Source organism: Lithobates pipiens, unplaced genomic scaffold (genome assembly GCF_037356315.1).
Source record: "Lithobates pipiens isolate NorthernLeopardFrog02 unplaced genomic scaffold, aLitPip1_a1.2 Scaffold_13, whole genome shotgun sequence".
In the NCBI taxonomy this organism is placed as follows: domain Eukaryota; kingdom Metazoa; phylum Chordata; class Amphibia; order Anura; family Ranidae; genus Lithobates; species Lithobates pipiens.
Genome location: NW_027507718.1, coordinates 13,159,186 through 13,177,786, shown reverse-complemented (window position 1 = coordinate 13,177,786; position 18,601 = coordinate 13,159,186). Strand labels below are relative to the sequence as shown.

Below are 18,601 nucleotides of genomic sequence, written 5' to 3'. Positions count from 1 at the left end.
TTCAGCGGACAGTCCGCTCGTGTGTGGGGCTTCAGCGGACAGTTTCAGCGGACAGTTTGACGAACAAAGTTTTTCGGAAATTCCGAAAAACTGTCCGCTGAAACTTGGTTTGAGCGGACAGTCCGCCCGTGTGTAGGCCACTTTCGAAATGAGCAAACTGTTCCCGCTCGGAGGAAAGTCTGCTCATTTCGAGCGCGTCTCCAGGTAGGCGGGGCCCGCGAAGGAGACGCCGCTGGCCCCGCCGCCTGGTATGGACTTAAAGGGGAACCCCAACACCGAAAAAAATCGGCGTGGGGGTCCCCCCAAAGTCCACAACAGACCCTTGTCCGAGCACGCTACCCGGCCGGCCAGGAAAGGGGGGCGAGCGAGCGCGCCCCCCCTCCCGAGCCGTACCAGGCCGCGTGCCCTCAACATGGGGGGTGCCTTGGGGAAGGGGGGGCCGCGCGGCCCCCCCATCCCAAAGCACCTTGTCCCCATGTTGATGAGGACAAGGGCCTCTTCCCAACAACCCTGGCCGTTGGTTGTCGGGGTCTGGGGGCGGGGGGCTTATCGGAATCCGGGAGCCCCCTTTAATAAGGGGGCCCCCGGATACCGGCCCCCCACCCTATGTGAATGAGTATGGGGTACAATGTACCCCTACCCATTCACCTGTAAAATAAAAGTACCCAAAAAAAAAACACAACACACGAGATAAAATATTTTATTGCACAGCTCCGGGGGTCTTCCGTCTTCGGGGGTCTTCTCGCCGGACTACTCCGCTATCTTCTTGTAGCTCTTTTGCTAGCGGAGGAGTCCGGCTTTCTTCCTCCCCGCCGCCGGCCTCTTCTCCCGACTTCGGGGGTCTTGTCCCCCTCTTCGGTTCTTCTGCCGGGCCACCGCGCCTTCTTATAGCTCTTTTACAGGCGGTGGCCCGGTCTTCTGTCGCCGCCGCCTTCCGTTCTTCTGCCGGGCCACCGCGCCTTCTTATAGCTCTTTTAGAGGCGGTGGCCCGGTCTTCTGTCGCCGCTGTCGCCTTCCGGTCGCCTTCCGTTCTTCTTCTTGTTGTTCTTCTTCTTCTCCAGGAGATGTTGACACGTCGCTCTCTCCGGCCGGAATGCCAGAGCCGCGCTGCGCGGCCACTTATATAGTGACAATGGGGCGGTGTCACATGGTATATGTCACATGGGTTGGTCACATGGGGACTATGACATCGTAAGGGGGCGGGGTGGCCCGGCAGAAGAACGGAAGGCGGCGGCGACAGAAGACCGAAGAGGGGGACAAGACCCCCGAAGTCGGGAGAAGAGGCCGGCGGCGGGGAGGAAGAAAGCCGGGCTCCTCCGCTAGCAAAAGAGCTACAAGAAGATAGCGGAGGAGTCCGGCGAGAAGACCCCCGAAGACGGAAGACCCCCGGAGCTGTGCAATAAAATATTTTGTCTCGTGTGTTGTGTTTTTTTTTTGGGGTACTTTTATTTTACAGGTGAATGGGTAGGGGTACATTGTACCCCATACTCATTCACATAGGGTGGGGGGCCGGTATCCGGGGGCCCCCTTATTAAAGGGGGCTCCCGGATTCCGATAAGCCCCCCGCCCGCAGACCCCGACAACCAACGGCCAGGGTTGTCGGGAAGAGGCCCTTGTCCTCATCCACATGGGGACAAGGTGCTTTGGGGTGGGGGGGCCGCGCGGCCCCCCCTTCCCCAAGGCACCCCCCATGTTGAGGGCACGCGGCCTGGTACGGCTCGGGAGGGGGGCGCGCTCGCTCGCCCCCCTTTCCTGGCCGGCCGGGTAGCGTGCTCGGACAAGGGTCTGTTGTGGACTTTGGGGGGACCCCCACGCCGATTTTTTTCGGCGTTGGGGTTCCCCTTTAAGTACATTCCAGGCGGTGGAGCCCGCGACGTCTCCGTCGCGGGCCCCGCCTACCTGCACACGCGCTCGAAATGAGCGGACTGTTGCCTCGTGTGTGGGCGAGTCCGTTCATTTCAAAAGTTGCGCTGACTTAGTACGACGAACAAAGTTTGCCGTATTTGTCCGCTCAAAAAGTGCCGTGTGTGGGCGTGTTCGTTCATTCAAAAGTTTGAGCGGACTGTTTGACGAACTTAGTTTCGGCAGACAGTCCCCGCGTGTGTACGCGGCCTTAGAAAAATTAGTTGGCCTCCACCAAGGGAAACATCACAATAGAAAAGTAAAAGCATGATTGGGAATGCAGAAGCATCTTGACCTTCATATGTTTTTCTGTCCCTATGCTTTCTGTCCCTAAGACACTGCCAGAAGACATGCATCTTAATATGTATAAATTAGACATTAGTGTGTATGAGGCCCAAAAGCAGCTGGAGAGGTAAGAGTGGTTTGTAATACTCTTTTACTACTTGTTGAGAATACGTAAATCATTTGACATTCATAGCATGGGAACAGGGGCACTTTAAAATCCATGTCTACATACATTACTGTTGCCTCCTTTAGTAGAGCTCCTTAAAAAGTGTGTGATGAATGGAATGTTCTGTTTAGCCATTCCTCTTCTAGCGTGCACAGAAGTTTAATGCCACGTACACACGACCGGACTTTCCGGCAAACTAGGTCCAACAGTCTTCCCGACGGACTTTCGGCGGAGTTCCGACTGACTTTCCGAATGAACGGACTTGCCCACACATGAACAGACTAAGTCCGTTCAAAAGTCCATTCGTTTTGAACGTGATTATGTAAACGGGACTAAAAAAGGAAGTTAAATAGCCAGTAGCCAATAGCTTCCCTTTGCGTCATATTTGGTCCGTCGGACCAGCATACAGACAAACAGTTTTCCCGATAGGAATTGAGTCCGTCAGACAGATTTGAAACATGTTCTTTTTCTAGGTCTGTCGGATTTTTTTATGTGAAAAACAATCGGATTAGCCCACACATGATCGGATTGTCCGATGGGCTGATTTAGTTGGACCTAGTTTGCCGGAAAGTCCGGTCGTGTGTAGGCGGCATCACAGACATTTAAGGACAGGCAGGCTCCTAGCTTTTGCTAAATAGTCATGACAGTCTCCATATTTATAAAGGATAAGTTCCCTTTAAATTGTAAAATATTATCTAGACATTTTTAACCCTATCAAAAACAATAATTTTTTGTAGAACATAATTTTGAATTATGGTGATTACTATAAGTTTCCCCAACTACTATATACATTTCCGCAACTGCTTTTTGTGTCTTGATATGTAATTAGTGGTTACCCTGAGATGAGCCTGGGACAAATTTTCATTACAGAATTACATGACTGGACAAGACACAACACCACAATGTTATGTGTAACAATTTGAAACAAAAGTAACTTTGTTAAAAATAAAAAATAGTTTTCTCTTCCTTGTGTGTTATTTGGCATGCAATAAGCAGCCATTGTTGAACTATGGCCACATTGTTTAAGGTATTGCTGGTTATGTAGGTTTTTATTAAGATAGTCTGCAAGAAAGAGTAAAATAGATATTCATTTCAACTGCCTGCTCTTCACAATCCCTGCTTTGCTGCAGACAGTAGAAATATGTAAGCTCGGTTTTACTAACTACTTAATACTAATATGCATGAAGAACTTTTGTCAAATTAAAGCTGAATTACAGCATAACAGATGTAGCACCCTTATATTTAGGCAGGGTGGCTATTAAATTTACCTGTCAAGTGGTAGTTGCCTTAGCCAATTGATAGGAGGTCAATTGATTTCACCCTAATTCTGGAATTGTTGCACTTCTCTCTTTCGTCACTAGATGGCTGGGTATCTTTGGCATTAGATAAGACAAGGGCATTGCAAGGACAGATTAGGAATAAATGGTGTGTCTCAGCCAATGGGCTAGGATTTTCTTGGGTCCCTTGGCCTGCTGGGAGAGCCTATTTATTTGGGTGGAGGCAGGTGATCGGGTTCTTTGACACCTGGATGCCTGTCTGGGTTGACATGTGTCATTTTGCCCCAGGCTGCTAGGCCACAGATCTGAGGCCTATCCCGGGGACAGCTGGCTGCTAGGCTGTCTAGCAGCGTAGGGTTGGGATTCCGGCTTGGAGTCCATCCAGAAGTAACGGTTCTGCCGGCTGGAGAACCTGCTGTGGTCGGAGGTAAGAGAAAGCTGTTGCCACTAAAGAACCATCCACCTTATTACCAGGGACCACTGTGAGTAGATGAAGCAAGTACCAGAACAGTATTCTCACCACCTGGGGATGGCGAAGAATTAGGAAACTTCAGCAGATGTCAAGCCAGGGACCCAGCCAATGAAGGTGACGCTTGCAGAGCATTATTGTGCAACAAGCCAGGTACCAAGCAGGCCAGTGGGGTGACACTTGAGGTGTATCAGTGAGTGCCATGATAGGGACCCAGCAGGGACATGGGGATGAAGCTTGAAGAAGATACTGAGAAAGAAGTTTGGAAGAGCTCAGGAAATCCATTGGCAGTGGATCAGCAAGTCTAAGTGATAGACTGGGAGCTCAGTTGGGTGAAGATCAGAGAGATTGTAGAAGCAGTGAGGAACTTCATTACAACCTTTGTTAGAAACTGTTTCAAGATTGTTTCCATAGGAAACAGTGTTCCTACTCATGCAGATGTGGTGTCCAGCTGGATGCCTTTCCCTGCATGACTGTCTACCTATAAAAGTTCTAGGAGTCTGCCAATTGGCATTTCATGTACTTAAGTGTGTCCTGGCCCCAACCCTCTCTGCCACAGTTCTGTTCAAGAGACAATAAATGTCTTTGCATTCAAGAAGTGTCTGGCGCCCATCAATCTACCTTACATTACACCCACCATGTCTTGCAACCCAATCTACACAGAAGGATGTCAGCTGTCCCTAACCCTTGAGGTCACCATTAGGCCTCAAGGGGCCCGGGACCTCGCTACACAAAGAAAGTCCATATAAAATGTTCAAATAAAAGAAAATATGTTTGAGAGGCGGAGATCTACATGAACAATGTGAAATAGATCAACGGTCACTGGTGTTTGGCCACCTTATTTGTTTTTAAGCGATTAACTAGTAAGGCCTAACTTAAAATGGTAAGGAAAACTTAGCAAAATATAAAAAACAAATGTTACAAATATATAATCTTACACTGCTTTAAAAGTTGACAGTATAATTCAGTAGAGCAGTGGACGGTGTCAGTAGGGCTGTGAACGATGTCAAAGGACTGAATGGTGTCAGCGGGGCAGAGGTTGGTGTCAGTAGGGCAGTGGATGGTGTTAGTAGGGCAGAGCTTGGTGTCAGTAGGGCAGTGGATGATGTTAGTAGGGCAGACGTTGGTGTCAGTAGGGCAGTGGATGGTGTTAGTAGGGCAGAGGTTGGTGTCAGTAGGGCAGTGGATGGTGTTAGTAGGGCAAGGGACTTTGTCAGTAGTATTTTTACAATAATGTTTTGTTTTTTTTGAAGCCCCATTGGCCCCTTTGATGAAATATCAGGGGTCTAAACAGATATCTCACTTTTGAGGCAGACAAAGGCACTGAGTTCAGGCATTCTCAAGCCCCTTTCTCTGCAGCATCAGCTGCACTGGATAGTGAATGAATGGGAAATTCTTTGTGCTGAGCAGCAGTTTACTATGCTTCAGTTATGAATGAACACAGCGAGGGATTGGGACCAGTAAATGCAGCCCCTGGCAAGGAAGGATCGCAGTCTACCTGTCACCTACCCACGATTGATGGGTAGATCACAATTCAACTGGTTGCCAACCTCCATTGTATGACCTTTTAGGCCCCTTTCACACGGGGCGGATCAGTAATGATCCGTCCCGTGATGATTCGCTTGCTCAGCGGGGATCGCTTCGTTGTTCCCGCTGAGCCGGCGGTGGACAGGGCGGTCTCCGCAAACTGTGCAGGGACCGCCCTGTCAGCTCTTTGCTCTCCTCTATGGGGATCAGATGAGCACGGACCGTCTGTCCGTGTTCATCCGATCCGCTCTGCAGACGGATCGAAAAATAAGATTTTCCTCCGTCTGCAGAATCGGACAGTAGCGGAGGCGGACAATAGCAGGTGTCTGCGGATGTTCATCCGCAGACACCCGCTATCCTATAGGGATGCATGTATGTCCGTATTTCATCCGCAAACGGATGGATGAAATCCGGACATACTGTCCGCATGTGTGAAAGGGGCCTTATAGAGCATTTTTTTTCCAGACAGTTTTTGGTGTAGGGTGTATGGTGTATACCTTGCTTTTCTCTCTTCCCCACATCCTCCTGTCCACACAGGCCACACTTTGTTTCTTACACCATGAAATCTGTTTCAGTCATAATTTCAAAATCAGTGACTTCAATAATCCTGATCTGCATACTTGTTCTGAGTCAGTGATCCATGAGTTATTAAAGCAGCAGATTTAACGTGACAGCCAAGCAATGAAGCAAATACTGTGTTGGTAGATGTTTCTGAATTGAATAATGTTTTATATAAGGTACTGAATAAAACTTAGCAGTTCTAGGCTGCAAATTTGCTATTTTACCAAAAGCTGAATTGATCTATAATTCCTTGGAGTATTCCTATTGAATACAGCAACATTTACTATAGAATTAGCAGGGCAATCTGCCATGTTTGCTACTTGGCTAGGAAAGCTTGACTTTAGCCAGGTGCAAAAACATTGTGAATATTGTTAATGGTTATCCAGATTCACTAATCAGTGAAGGCGTGAATATAGGATTAGCACATTTTGTAATTAACTACTAGCTTTTATAAACATTATCAGCCTCAAAGGCATAGGCTCACATCTCTGCATGTTCGCAACCTGCAGAGAAACATGCCGCACTTTATCAGACGTGCAGAGATACCATTAATTCCTAATGGCACTTCCATGCATCAGCTGCAGAGGAGCGATTTCAGGCTTGCTAAACTGCATGATGCCTTCTGAAAAGGGTTAGTGACTTCTTTCCCCACGTTTCTCGCAGGTAGGGCAGCCCATTAAAATTAATAGGCTGCTCTACCCAGGATGTGCACACATACAGATGTTAACGGAGTATAAGAGGGCATTTACTATAGAATGTTAGGTATATAAGCAGGTGCTTTCAAGAGCGTTCTGAACCTAGGTTCAGACTAGTGAGATCCCAAACATCGCATGTGATTTGCACCCGCAATGCAGGAGTGGATCACATGCGATGTCTGAGCAATACAAGTTCAGCCATACAGTTGTATGGTTGAACTCGCATTAGATTCGCACAGAAAAAGGTGCAGAAACTTGTTTTTCCTCACAATGGAATCAAATCGCATGGGTGTTCTCACCGATCCGATTCCTGTATGAATACACAGTTCGCACTGCAATCTGTGAACCGTTCTGGGGGTGTTATTAACAATGTATTGACACCCGCAGTGGTTCGCAGAGGGCAGTGTGAACTGCTTGTGGAAGAGATGCGGGAACCTGCACTGTAATGGCACTGGTTCCCGCATCACGCTAATCTGAACTTAGCCTTAATGTTTTTTTATTGCTAGGACCGACCGACTGACCAACCATTCCCCATATACTAGGACCGACCCTTTGACACACAGTACCTAGGGCCTAGCCTGGAGTCACAGGAAAGAGAGAGATACAGAGGGGGCCCTGGGAAGGAGAACAAGCCTGGAGTTTTGGAGAAGTGTGTTTCCTGTGTCCAATAAGCAGCATCCAGAGCATTGCCACTCTCCCAGTGACAACGAGATGGCAGAAATGCTGAGGGAAGAGACCTGTACACACTCTGTAGACTGGTTTAGAAATTCTGCACAACAGGAAGGAGAGGTGTTCTCTAACAAACGTTGTCTCCAAAGTGCTCAGTGTTAACAGCGTAAAGAGTATGGCCACTGATTAACCTCCCTAGCAGTGATCCCTGAGTCTGGCTCGGGTTGGGATTTTAGTTCCACGAGCGGTAACCCCGAGCCAGACTCGGGATCGCATCGCTGGATACAGGGAGGACACAGGGAGAGTTACTTACCTTGTCCCCTGGATCCAGCGTTGTCCTCCGTGGTGTGTGATCGAGCCGTCCTCCGCTCGATTCACACAGTGCCCGAGTGCCGCCGTGCTCTGTCCCCTGCGACGTTACGGCGCACGGGAGCAGAGATCGGTGCCAAATTCAAAAAAGTAAAAAGACACAAAACACACACAGTACTGTAATCTTACAAATTACAGTACTGTATAAAAAAATTACACACCCCCTTTGTCCCTAGTGGTCTGTGCAATGCCCTGCATGCACTTTTATATTATAAATACAGTTTTTTCTGCCTGAAATTTGGAGATTGTCCATAGCAACCAGAAAGTGTCCCTTTTTCAGTGTTTTAGGATTTGATTACATTATTGAATAATTTTTATTATTCTTTAGTATATTATAAACTTTATCATACCCGGGATGTCTGCTAGACTCTGGTTTGAACAGATTTAAGAGAGTTATTCCTAAGGCCGCGTACACACGGGCGGACTGTTCGCCCAACTTTGTTCGTCAAACAGTTTGACAAACAGTCCGCTCAAAATTAGCATGAGCGGACTTGACCACACACGACGAATGAACAGTCCGCTGAAAACTTGCGCGATGACGTGAACGGCACGTACGACGGGACGAGAAATTCGACGTCCGATACACTGCAATGCAACCTTCGCCGTGTAAATTCTTTCTGAGCATGCGCGAGACTTAGTTTGCCGAACAAGCCTACACACGAGCGGACTGTTCGCTCAAACCAAGTTTCAGCGGACAGTCTTACGGAAATTCCGAAAAACTTTGTTCGTCAGACTGTCCGCTGAAACTGTCCGCTGAAGCCCACACACGAGCGGACTGTCTGCTGAAACACTGTTCAGCGGACAAAGTTGGACGAACAGTCCGCCCGTGTGTACGCGGCCTAAGAATTACAGGACTACAATATAAAATGCCAAATTTCCATGCAAAATAATTGTACCACTTTCAGCACCTAAAACCAGAACTAATACCGCCAGGGAGGTTAAGCAAAAAAATATAAATCTATTGCACATTAACACCTTTCTTGATATGCTGTTTGTATTTAAAGGGTAACTTCACTTTTGTGGCAGGAAAAAAAAGCAAATAAAAAAATATATATCATAAACAATTGACACAAGTCATATTGTAATTAAATGTAATTAAATTTACCTTTCCTTTTTTAATCTGCAGAACTGTAGATTTCTGTTAATGCAATGCAATATGACTACCTGTGTTCTGTACGCAGAATGCCCCCCAGAAAAATAATTTCCTGCTTGTGTGATTGGCTTACTGATTTTCCCAAAAGTCTGCACTAAGATACAAGTCAGATTTCAGGCATCCCCTGTAACAAAAATCAAATTTTTGGTGAAATACTCCCAATAGGAAATCACGTCTAAAGGGATGCAGGCCCAGCAGCTTTCCTCATTAGAGCCCTACAGGTGCAGCAGCTGATTGATGACTAAGAAATCACTCCCATTAGATTCACCACATGGGCACAGACAAACACACAGGTATTTCTGCAGAATAGCAAAAGGTAGGAATCTGCAACAAAGTTTGTTAAAAATCCTTGCAATGTACATAGATCACCCAGAGAGGAATGTTTTTTTCCTTAAAAAAGTGGAGTTTCTCTTTAACTGAAATGGAATAAGTAAAGCTTACCTATTACTTATTAACAGAGTTTGCTAGTGTTACAAAACGTTTGTTTATTTTCTAACCTGTGCAACAATGAGAGCTGACATCCAATTGTTTGATATAGCCAATATCCCAGATTTGTAATATAAAACATTTGACAAGTAAAATACCCTATTTCATGGCTCAAGCTTAGTATGCCAGGGCTTAAAATAAGCAGCTTATTTTATTTACATTTACCATTATCATTTAAACCATGGAATGCATCAAGATCAATGTCAGTATCTTTTTCAATAGTTAGTAATATTGTGTTATAATATTTAAATTTAAGTATTTGTTTTTTTTAACCACTTAAGCCCCAGACCATTTTGCTGGCCAAAGACCAGAACACTTTTTGAAAGTCATGCAACATTGCTCCCAAACAAAATTGTCGACTTTTTTCTCCCCACAAATAGAGCTTTTTTTGGTGGTATTTGATCACCTCTGTGGTTTTTATTTTCTGAGCTATAAACAAAAAAATTGCGACAATTTTGAAAAAAAAAACGCATTATTTTTTGTTTTTTTGCTATAACAAATATCCCCCAAAATATATATAAAAAAAACATTTTTTTCCTCAGTTTAGGCCAATAATTAGTCTTAGTAGGGCCCCAAGTAAAGTCTATATTGACCCACAATTACACTTACCTTTATTGAATTATTTCCCCCTATACATATAGTATCTCACAAAAGTGAGTACACCCCTCACATTTTTGTAAATATTTTATTCTATCTTTTCATGTGACAACACTGAAGAAATGACACTTTGCTACACTGTAAAGTAGTGAGTGTACAGCTTGTATAACAAGGTAAATGTGTTGTCCCTTCAAAATAACTCAACACACAGCCATTAATGTTTAAACCGCTGGCAACAAAAGTGAGTACTACCTCGGATGTCCCAGAACAATAGCCTTGTGTGGAGGGAGACACACTGTATGAAAACACCATCAGATTTATACAGCAGCCTGTAAGACACTATAGGCAAAAACCAAGTCCTCTGCTGCCCTAACGTCCACCTGGTAAAATCTTGTGAACATATGTACTGAAGTCTGAAGTAGCAGCCTTGCAAATCTGTGCCACTGATGCATGATGGCGAAAAACCCAGGAAGTTCCAACACCGCTGGTAGAGTGAGCACTAACCCCAAAGGGAGGAGCCTTACCTTCAGACCATAGGCCTAAGTAATTAACTGGTGAATCCAAAGTGAAATTGACGCTGCTTGGGGCCTTCCAGCAAAACAAAAAAACACATCAGAACTTCTGATGCTTGCAGACCTTTCTAAACAGGTTCTGACTGTGCACACCACATCCAAAAGGTGCAACTGCTTCTCTTCTTGCGAGCCAGGCTGAGAGAAAAAAAGGAGGTAGAACAAGTCTTGATTTAAATAAAAAATGAAAGGGCCGCCATTTCAAAGACCCTTCTAGCCGAAGAAATTGCAAAAAGAAAAGCCAACTTTTGTGTCAAAAGGACGAACTAAATCTTGTTGATCATTCAAAAGGTTGCTCCTGTAGCACAGACGGAACCAAGTTCAAATCCGAGGACAAATATGAGTCTTCACGGGAGGCAATAAATGAGTCACTCCTTGAAGAAAAGTTTGGATCAGGGAATGTGAAGCCAAAGGCTTCTGGAAGTACACCGATAAGGTCGAAACCTGACCCTTAATTGTTGTCAAGGCTAGTTTCTTGTCTAAGTCTGTCTGAAAAAAGGAGAAAATCCTTCCCACCAAGTACTTGCAAGGAAGACAACTTCTGGCCTCACACCAAGCAATGTAGGCCCTCCAAACCCTGTGATAGATCCTCCTGGTAACCACCTTTCAGGCATTTACCAAATGCAGACATCACTGGTCCTGAGATACCATGATCTCCTAGCACCATGGCTTCAATATCCACGCCGTCAAATTCAGCAAGTGTAAATTTGAGTGGAATATAGGCTCCTGTGTCAGTAAATCGAGCTGGAGCGTAAGCGTCCAGGGCTCGCCTACTTTAATCCTCCTTTAATCTTCTTTATGCGGCTCGGGTACCATTTATCTTAGCGTAGTAGCTTTTTGAAATGGATCCAATCTGGAAGAGCTGTCCCTTGACTCTCAAGAACCTGTGCAGGATTACAGCATGGAAACTCACAGGGAGCTTAAAGGTGACCATCCACCTTTTCAGACACTGGTGGAAAAACTGAAGTACTTCCTGTATGTGAGGAGTTATATACTTCCTGTTTTGATTATTCCACCAGTGTCCATTAATCTGAAGGTGGCGTATAACCCAGGTAGTAATGTATATAGTAGCTCTGTGTCTTGTAATGTATGAAAAAGAAAAGCTTTTCTTTGCATCGGAATTTTCCTTAGCTTAGTAAATGAGATGATGTTCTGTTGACTTCCATCATCCAATCGAGTGCAAGTAAAAATACAATTTTCTTTTCATTTCTCACACTATTTTTGCACATGGTTGGGCATTATTTGGAAAGTGAGTTTTCACCACATTCACCATGCTAAGGAAAAATTACAATGCAAATTTTAAACCCACTTGCAATGTAAACAGCCTTTAGTAAATCAAGCCCACAGTATCAACAAAATAATGATCAATGCAGTTTTGTCAATTCAGCAGTTTGCTTTGCTTCACACTATGAACCACATATGAATCGCACAGTAACTGCATCCCATTCCAGTGCTAATCACATGTAATTTAGAGTGGTGCGATTTAAGCCCATTCATTTTGAATGGGCTCAAATCACACCGCATCTGTACCAAAGTTGTGCTTGCACCATTTTTAGAACTGCACTGCAACCAGATTACATGGTCAATTTGTACCATGCAATCTGGTGCATGCAAATGCACTGCATTTGCGACCTGTGTTTAGGGTGTCAGTAAGATTGCACTGAGACCTACTGCACATCGCAAGGGCATTGTGATACGAATGCTGTGTGGGAAACGTGCACAGATTTCAGTTTTCCTGCACCACATTTAAGTGTGAACTTAGGCCCAATGAGTTTTAGTTGTCCCAGGGCTTTTCTTGTTTGAGGGGTGAAATGACCTCTCAAAATGCCCCATCAGTGTATTGTTTAGCTACAAGATGCTGATTACAAAAAGGAGGTTTCCTTCATCATAAATAAATATTTCCTAAATTATATTCTCTTTACAGATATACAGCATAAACATGACCCTACGTATACTGTATATTTGTATAGTTCTTTCTTGAGAAGAGGTCACTGGAGTGCTGCAATTCCAAATATTTGTATTTTTCTGCAGATCACTAATTAACCTAATGGTTAAAAACAAGAATCACTAAATTTAGGGCATATTCCGTTAGTGAAAGTTCACTAGATCATTTGTTTGCAATTTAATATTTGCAAAGCACGTTGTAATGTTTGACTAACTGCTCACTGTATATCTTCCATTCTGTCCACTACATTTTCAGTATCTGATTTACAGTTATTGTTCTCTGACGTTTACCATGAGTTTCAACATTGCTGATCGATCCTACTTTGTATTTTTTTGTAATAAAGTCACTTAGAGTCACAAATTACATAGCACGAAATTAAGATTGCAGGGGCATTCTTTTGGAAAACACAAGTATATTTGTTAAGACAGAGAAATAATTACTGTACACATACAAATAGGAAATGTAAATATTCAGAACAGAGTCAGGAATTTACCTCTGACACCTACAGATTATTATTATTATACAGGATTTATATAGCACTGACAGTTTGCACAGTGCTTTACAACATTAGGGCAGATAGTACAGTTGCAATACAATTCAATACAGGAGGAATCAGAGGACTTTTTTCTACAGATGCCTGCAAATATTAATAAATAGCTAGCTGCAACCTGGGACAAGAAATATCTGGGGTGTTTTAAGTGTAAAATATTAGCCTTGATAGAGAAAATGAAGTTCCAGCCCACCTGCTATGTCTGCTTTCTTACTGACCATCAGTAATGTGGAATGGGGTAAGAGGAACTGGGCTGATTTCGTTTTCCAGAATGAATTAAAAAAAGTACCAAAATTGCACCAAGAAATTGCACCAAAGCAGTCTATCAATGACTGCATTGAATTCCTACAGAGCGTTTTATATGTTTATTGACATGGTGGTATGGATTTACTTAAAAGCTGGTAGATGCGTATTTACTTTAAAATATGAATGTTTCAATCAGGATCCAAAAATGCACATTAAAATGGATCATATATATGAATGTAATTTATGATAAAAATAGACACTTTGTAGTCTTCTTGTTGGTAACAAAATTTACCATACAAACATGCCTGCATATATAAGATTAGATAAACTCATGTAACAATACCTAAATATTACAATATAAACTATAATGCATACACACACACTTCACTGTAAAATTGACACTCTAATTGCATTCTCGTTTCCTATAGAAAGTTTCATGCTGACATGTGAAACTGACATAAATAACAAATAAACTACAAAACTACAACAGACAATCAGGTGTATACACTGTGTACATATATATATATATATATATATATATATATATATATATATATATACATACAGTATATATACATGTATATAATTATTAATTATCTGCAATATTTTCTTTTAAATCTTGGTTCATACTTAGAAAACTTTATTTTTTTCACTTTCAATGAATGCATTTAGATGCATGCAGCACACTTAATATACCCCCTCCCTGTTCCAGCAGCACATGGCACAGTGACATCATTACACACAGTGCACACTTCTCTACTAGAGGATGTAAGGCAACTCCTCTCCTTGGTAAGCTGACCCATTTGGCAAAAATGATGCATGTACAAGTCGTGACAAAGAGCTGGCAGCTTGCAAACACCAGAGCCTTTGGCATTTTATACAGATCTATTGTATTCACTATATTTATTATTGTGTTGCTGGCTGACAAAAAAACAACACACGCACCTGTTTCTCTCTTGCTTAGTACACCTGTACATTTACAAGAATGGTAACTTAATTTTTAATTCATATTTTATACTTAATCCAGCTAATTAAACTTGCTAGTTTGATATTATACAATCAAAACATATTATTTTACAGCCTGATAGAATAACAATATATTCATTTTCTATAATCATAATATATGTATATAGCTTGACTTACCTGAAAGGCAACATTGCTAAAGCCTTTTTCCCCAGCATACGTTTTCTCATTGAGCTCCATGTCTCTGACAGCAGCTTTCAGTACAGAAAAGTAAATGTCCAGAGCAAAGAAGTGATTGTTGCATAAAGTAAGGACAGGGGTTTACCTGCCTGCAACCACTCCCAGCTTGTATTCTATTTCCCTGCTCCACCTATTAAGAAGCATAATTGCTCACTCTCACACAGATTGCCAAATAATGTAAATTGGCCATTTGCATATAAAGATGGGAACCAGTGTGTCATGATTTCTTTTCTCGGCTGTAAAAAGGATTTCATCCTAATAGTCACGTAGAAGTGAAAAGGTTCGCTTACAACTTGTAACTTGTGTAAATGATCACTTTCATCACTTAGTGGTTTTCAACAGGGCTGGACGTTTCCAAATAAGGAAATGCAATGACACACTTGTGTTCACACACACACACTATAATGTAATCAAACCACACAGAATCTTATCTATGAATCCATAAATGTAGAAAAGGTCACTGGTGATTCAACCCCTTCCCCCCAGCATCTAGCCATAAGATCCCTTTCGCACTGAGGTGCTTTTCAGGCGTTAAAGCGCCTCTTATGCCTCCCCAGTGTGCTGTTTACAATGCTCTTAAACTGCCCCTGCCTATTGAAATGAATGGGCAGCGCATCCTAAGAACCTGAAAAGCGCTTCCAAATCGCCGCAACACAGGCCCTTTTAACCCTTTCTTCGGCTGCTAGCGGGGCTTAAATATGCTTTACTGCTAATGGACTCGCCACCCCAGTGTGAAAGGGGCCTCACATTTTTGTAAATATTTTAATAGACCTTTTCATGTGACAACACTGAAGAAATGACACTTTGCTACAATGTAAAGTAGTGAGTCTACAGCTTGTATAACAGTGTAAATTTGCTGTCCCCTCAAAATAACTCAACACACAGCCATTAATCTATAAAACACTGGCAACAAAAGTGAGTACACCCCTAAGTGAAAATGTCCAAATTGGGGTCAAAGTGTAAATATTTTGTGTGGCCACCATTAGTTTCCAGCACTGCCTTAACCCTCTTGGGCATGGAATTCACCAGAGCTTTACAGGTTGCCACTGGAGTCCTTTTCTACTCCCCCATGACAACATAACGGAGCTGGTGGATGTTAGAGACCTTGCACTCCTCCACCTTCCATTTGAGGATGTCCCACAGATGCTTAATAGGGTTTAGGTCTGGAGCCATGCTTGGCTAGTCCATCCCCTTTACCCTCAGCTTCTTCAGCAAGGCAGGGGTCGTCTTGGAGCTGTGCCCCTGTTGATGACCGTTTGAGTCGAAACGCGTAGGGATGGCTATCTGAGAGTCCCATAATGCTTTTTTTTAACGATTTTATGCTATTTCTATTACATGTTTGTGTCCTTTTTCATGTCTCCTTGAGTGTGAGAAATTTTCCAATAAAACATTATTGGCTGATCTGCACTATATGGAGCACTTTTTTCCTCCCTTTTTGTGATATTTTCGGTACTGGTGAGCACTGACGAGGTGGATTCTGAAGCTTTGGACGTGTGTTGAGACCACTTGCGGCCGTGAACATATCCCTAGGATCGGGACAATGTCATTTCATTTAAAGACAACCACCCGGCACCTTGGTACCACACCCAAAAGACCACCCTTTATGCGCATTTGACCCACTGCCGGATGGTATGTGTGTCCACTCCCATGTGCAGTCATCCCCTCTGAGACACCACGGTGGATTTACATCTGGATTTAAATCCTCACATTGACTCAAATTTTCTAGTTTTTTTACTAGCCATTGGACTTTAATTTGCACATTGCACTGCATTGTTCACTTTCTGATTTTTATTGATTTCTACATGGTTATTACAAGCCTTAGCGCTACACATTTTTTGTTCAACATTGTTATGTGCTGATGTCCCTATAAAAACCTTAATAGTGCACTTTAACAAATGAAAAAAATACTTTTTTTTTGCAAATGCATGTCCGCACATGTCATAGATGTGAACTAGCACCATTATAACCAATTGAAAACCTCTGCATGTGCTGACAAGCATTAAAAGGCTTGTATTAAAAGCATAGGTGTGAATGGGCCCTATTTGTTCATAGTGATAGAAGTGCTGATAACTTATCAACACTCTACAGGACTTAACAGAATAATATGCATTTTGAGTCATCCCTTTTATGTGAGTATTTCTAAGGCCGCGTACACACGGGCGGACTGTATGGCCTACTTAGTCCGTCGAAACACATTTCAGCGGACAGTCCGCTCGTGTGTGGGCTTCAGCGGACTTTTTCAGCGTGCAGTCTGGCGTACTAAGTATTTTGGATTTTTCGAAATTCTGTCCGTCATACTTTGGTTTCAGCGGACAATCCGCTGGTCAGTAGGCTAGTTCGACGGACTAAGAATGGCGCATGCTCAGAAAGGATTTACACGGCGGAAGGGTGCATTGCTGTGTATTGGACTTCCTATTTCTAGTCCCGTTGTACGTGCTGTACACGTCATCGCGCAAGCTTTCGACGGACTGTTTGTGCATCCGTGTGTAGTCAAGTCCGTTCATTCGAAAGTATGACGGACTGTCCGTCGGATTGTATGACGGACTAAGTAGGCCATACAGTCTGCCCGTGTGTACGCGGCCTAATCCTTCCTAATCCTTTCTAATTAGGCCAGATTCATTCCTAGATTTCCTACGACTATCACTCTCCCCTTCTAGCAGCTTTATAATGTCCCTCATAGCAACACTATGTTTTTCTTTAATTTAGCTTAAGCGTAATACATTGACCAAAAGTATGTGGAGTAGACATCCTTCCACTTTACTGAATTATTTTTTTTAAAATAAGGAGTAATGGTTTTGCTACAGCATACAGTACAAAGGCTTTTAGACCACTGTGCGCGTTCAACCATGTGTCCATAAATAAAGTCCTGAACTCAACCCTACTGTATACCTTTGGAATGAATTACAACACTCATTGTGAGCCAGGTCTTCTTATGCCACGTACACACGACCGGACTTTCCGGCAGACTAGTAGATGGGCAGCTATTGGCTACTGGCTATTGAACTTCCTTGTTTAGTCCTGTTTACGTCATCACGTTCAAAACAAACAGACTTTCGAGTGGACTTAATCTGATCGTGTGTGGCCAAGTCCGCTTGTTCAGAAAGTCCATCGGGAAGACCGTCGGACCTAGTCCGTCAAAGTCCGGTCGTGTGCACGTGGCATTAGTTAACCTCAGTACCTGACTACCTGACTACAACCTGGCTGAATTTTCACAAATTCCTACAGGCACACTCCAAAATCTTTTGTGCAAAGCCTTCCTAGATATTGGAGACTGTCAAAGACTGTCTCGAAGGAGGGGGAACAACTTCAGTTTAATAACCATAGTTTTGGAATGGGATGTCAAAAAGCTCATATAGGTTTTATTGTTTAGATGCTCACACTTCTGGACAAAGCATTTCCTGCTTTCCGTTAAAGCTAACCTCTAAGAATTAACTTTTTTTTAACTTACATTGGTGCTTGGTTACATTTAATCCTTCATTGTAATAGCCTGTGCTGCATACAATCAGTGCTGTTCTCTTTTGGGTACTGCTTGAGTGAATTTCTTTCTGAATACTTAACACAAGAAGGGGTGAGGGGGGTGGGGGGTAGAATCACGCATTGAATATATCCTTAATTCAGAGATTATTCTCAATCAATACAAGACCTTATTGGATCAGATGAGGTAGCAATTGTTACATCATCTGTCCTCTCTCTGCGCTTCGTTCAATGAGAGAATGCCATGTATTCTTTGACGTCCTTCTCTGAATGGTGGAGTTGTTGTGTGAGCAATCACCAGACGTTTTTACAGCTGCTGTTAGGCGTTTTTTTTTTCACCCTCTAAATGTCCCTCCATGTTAGCCTATGTGTCTATGCACACATAGGCTTTTAGTAGCGTTTAGTTGCAGGAGCTTTTAAAAGCTTTTGGATGCAAAAAAAAACACTGCTGGTGCATC

General features: G+C 43.3%; 1 protein-coding gene across 1 annotated transcript in view; it reads right to left on the bottom strand.

Moving 5' to 3' along the window:
* SLC28A3 (solute carrier family 28 member 3) overlaps window positions 1-14,936 on the bottom strand; it is a 95,531-nt gene extending 80,595 nt beyond the window's left edge. Inside the window, exon 1 of the mRNA XM_077474854.1 lies at window positions 14,610-14,936. Coding sequence (XP_077330980.1) covers window positions 14,610-14,669 — 60 coding nt within the window. The 5' untranslated portion in view covers window positions 14,670-14,936. The remainder of the gene's footprint in view (window positions 1-14,609) is intronic.
* Between the last annotated feature and the right edge of the window lie 3,665 nt (window positions 14,937-18,601).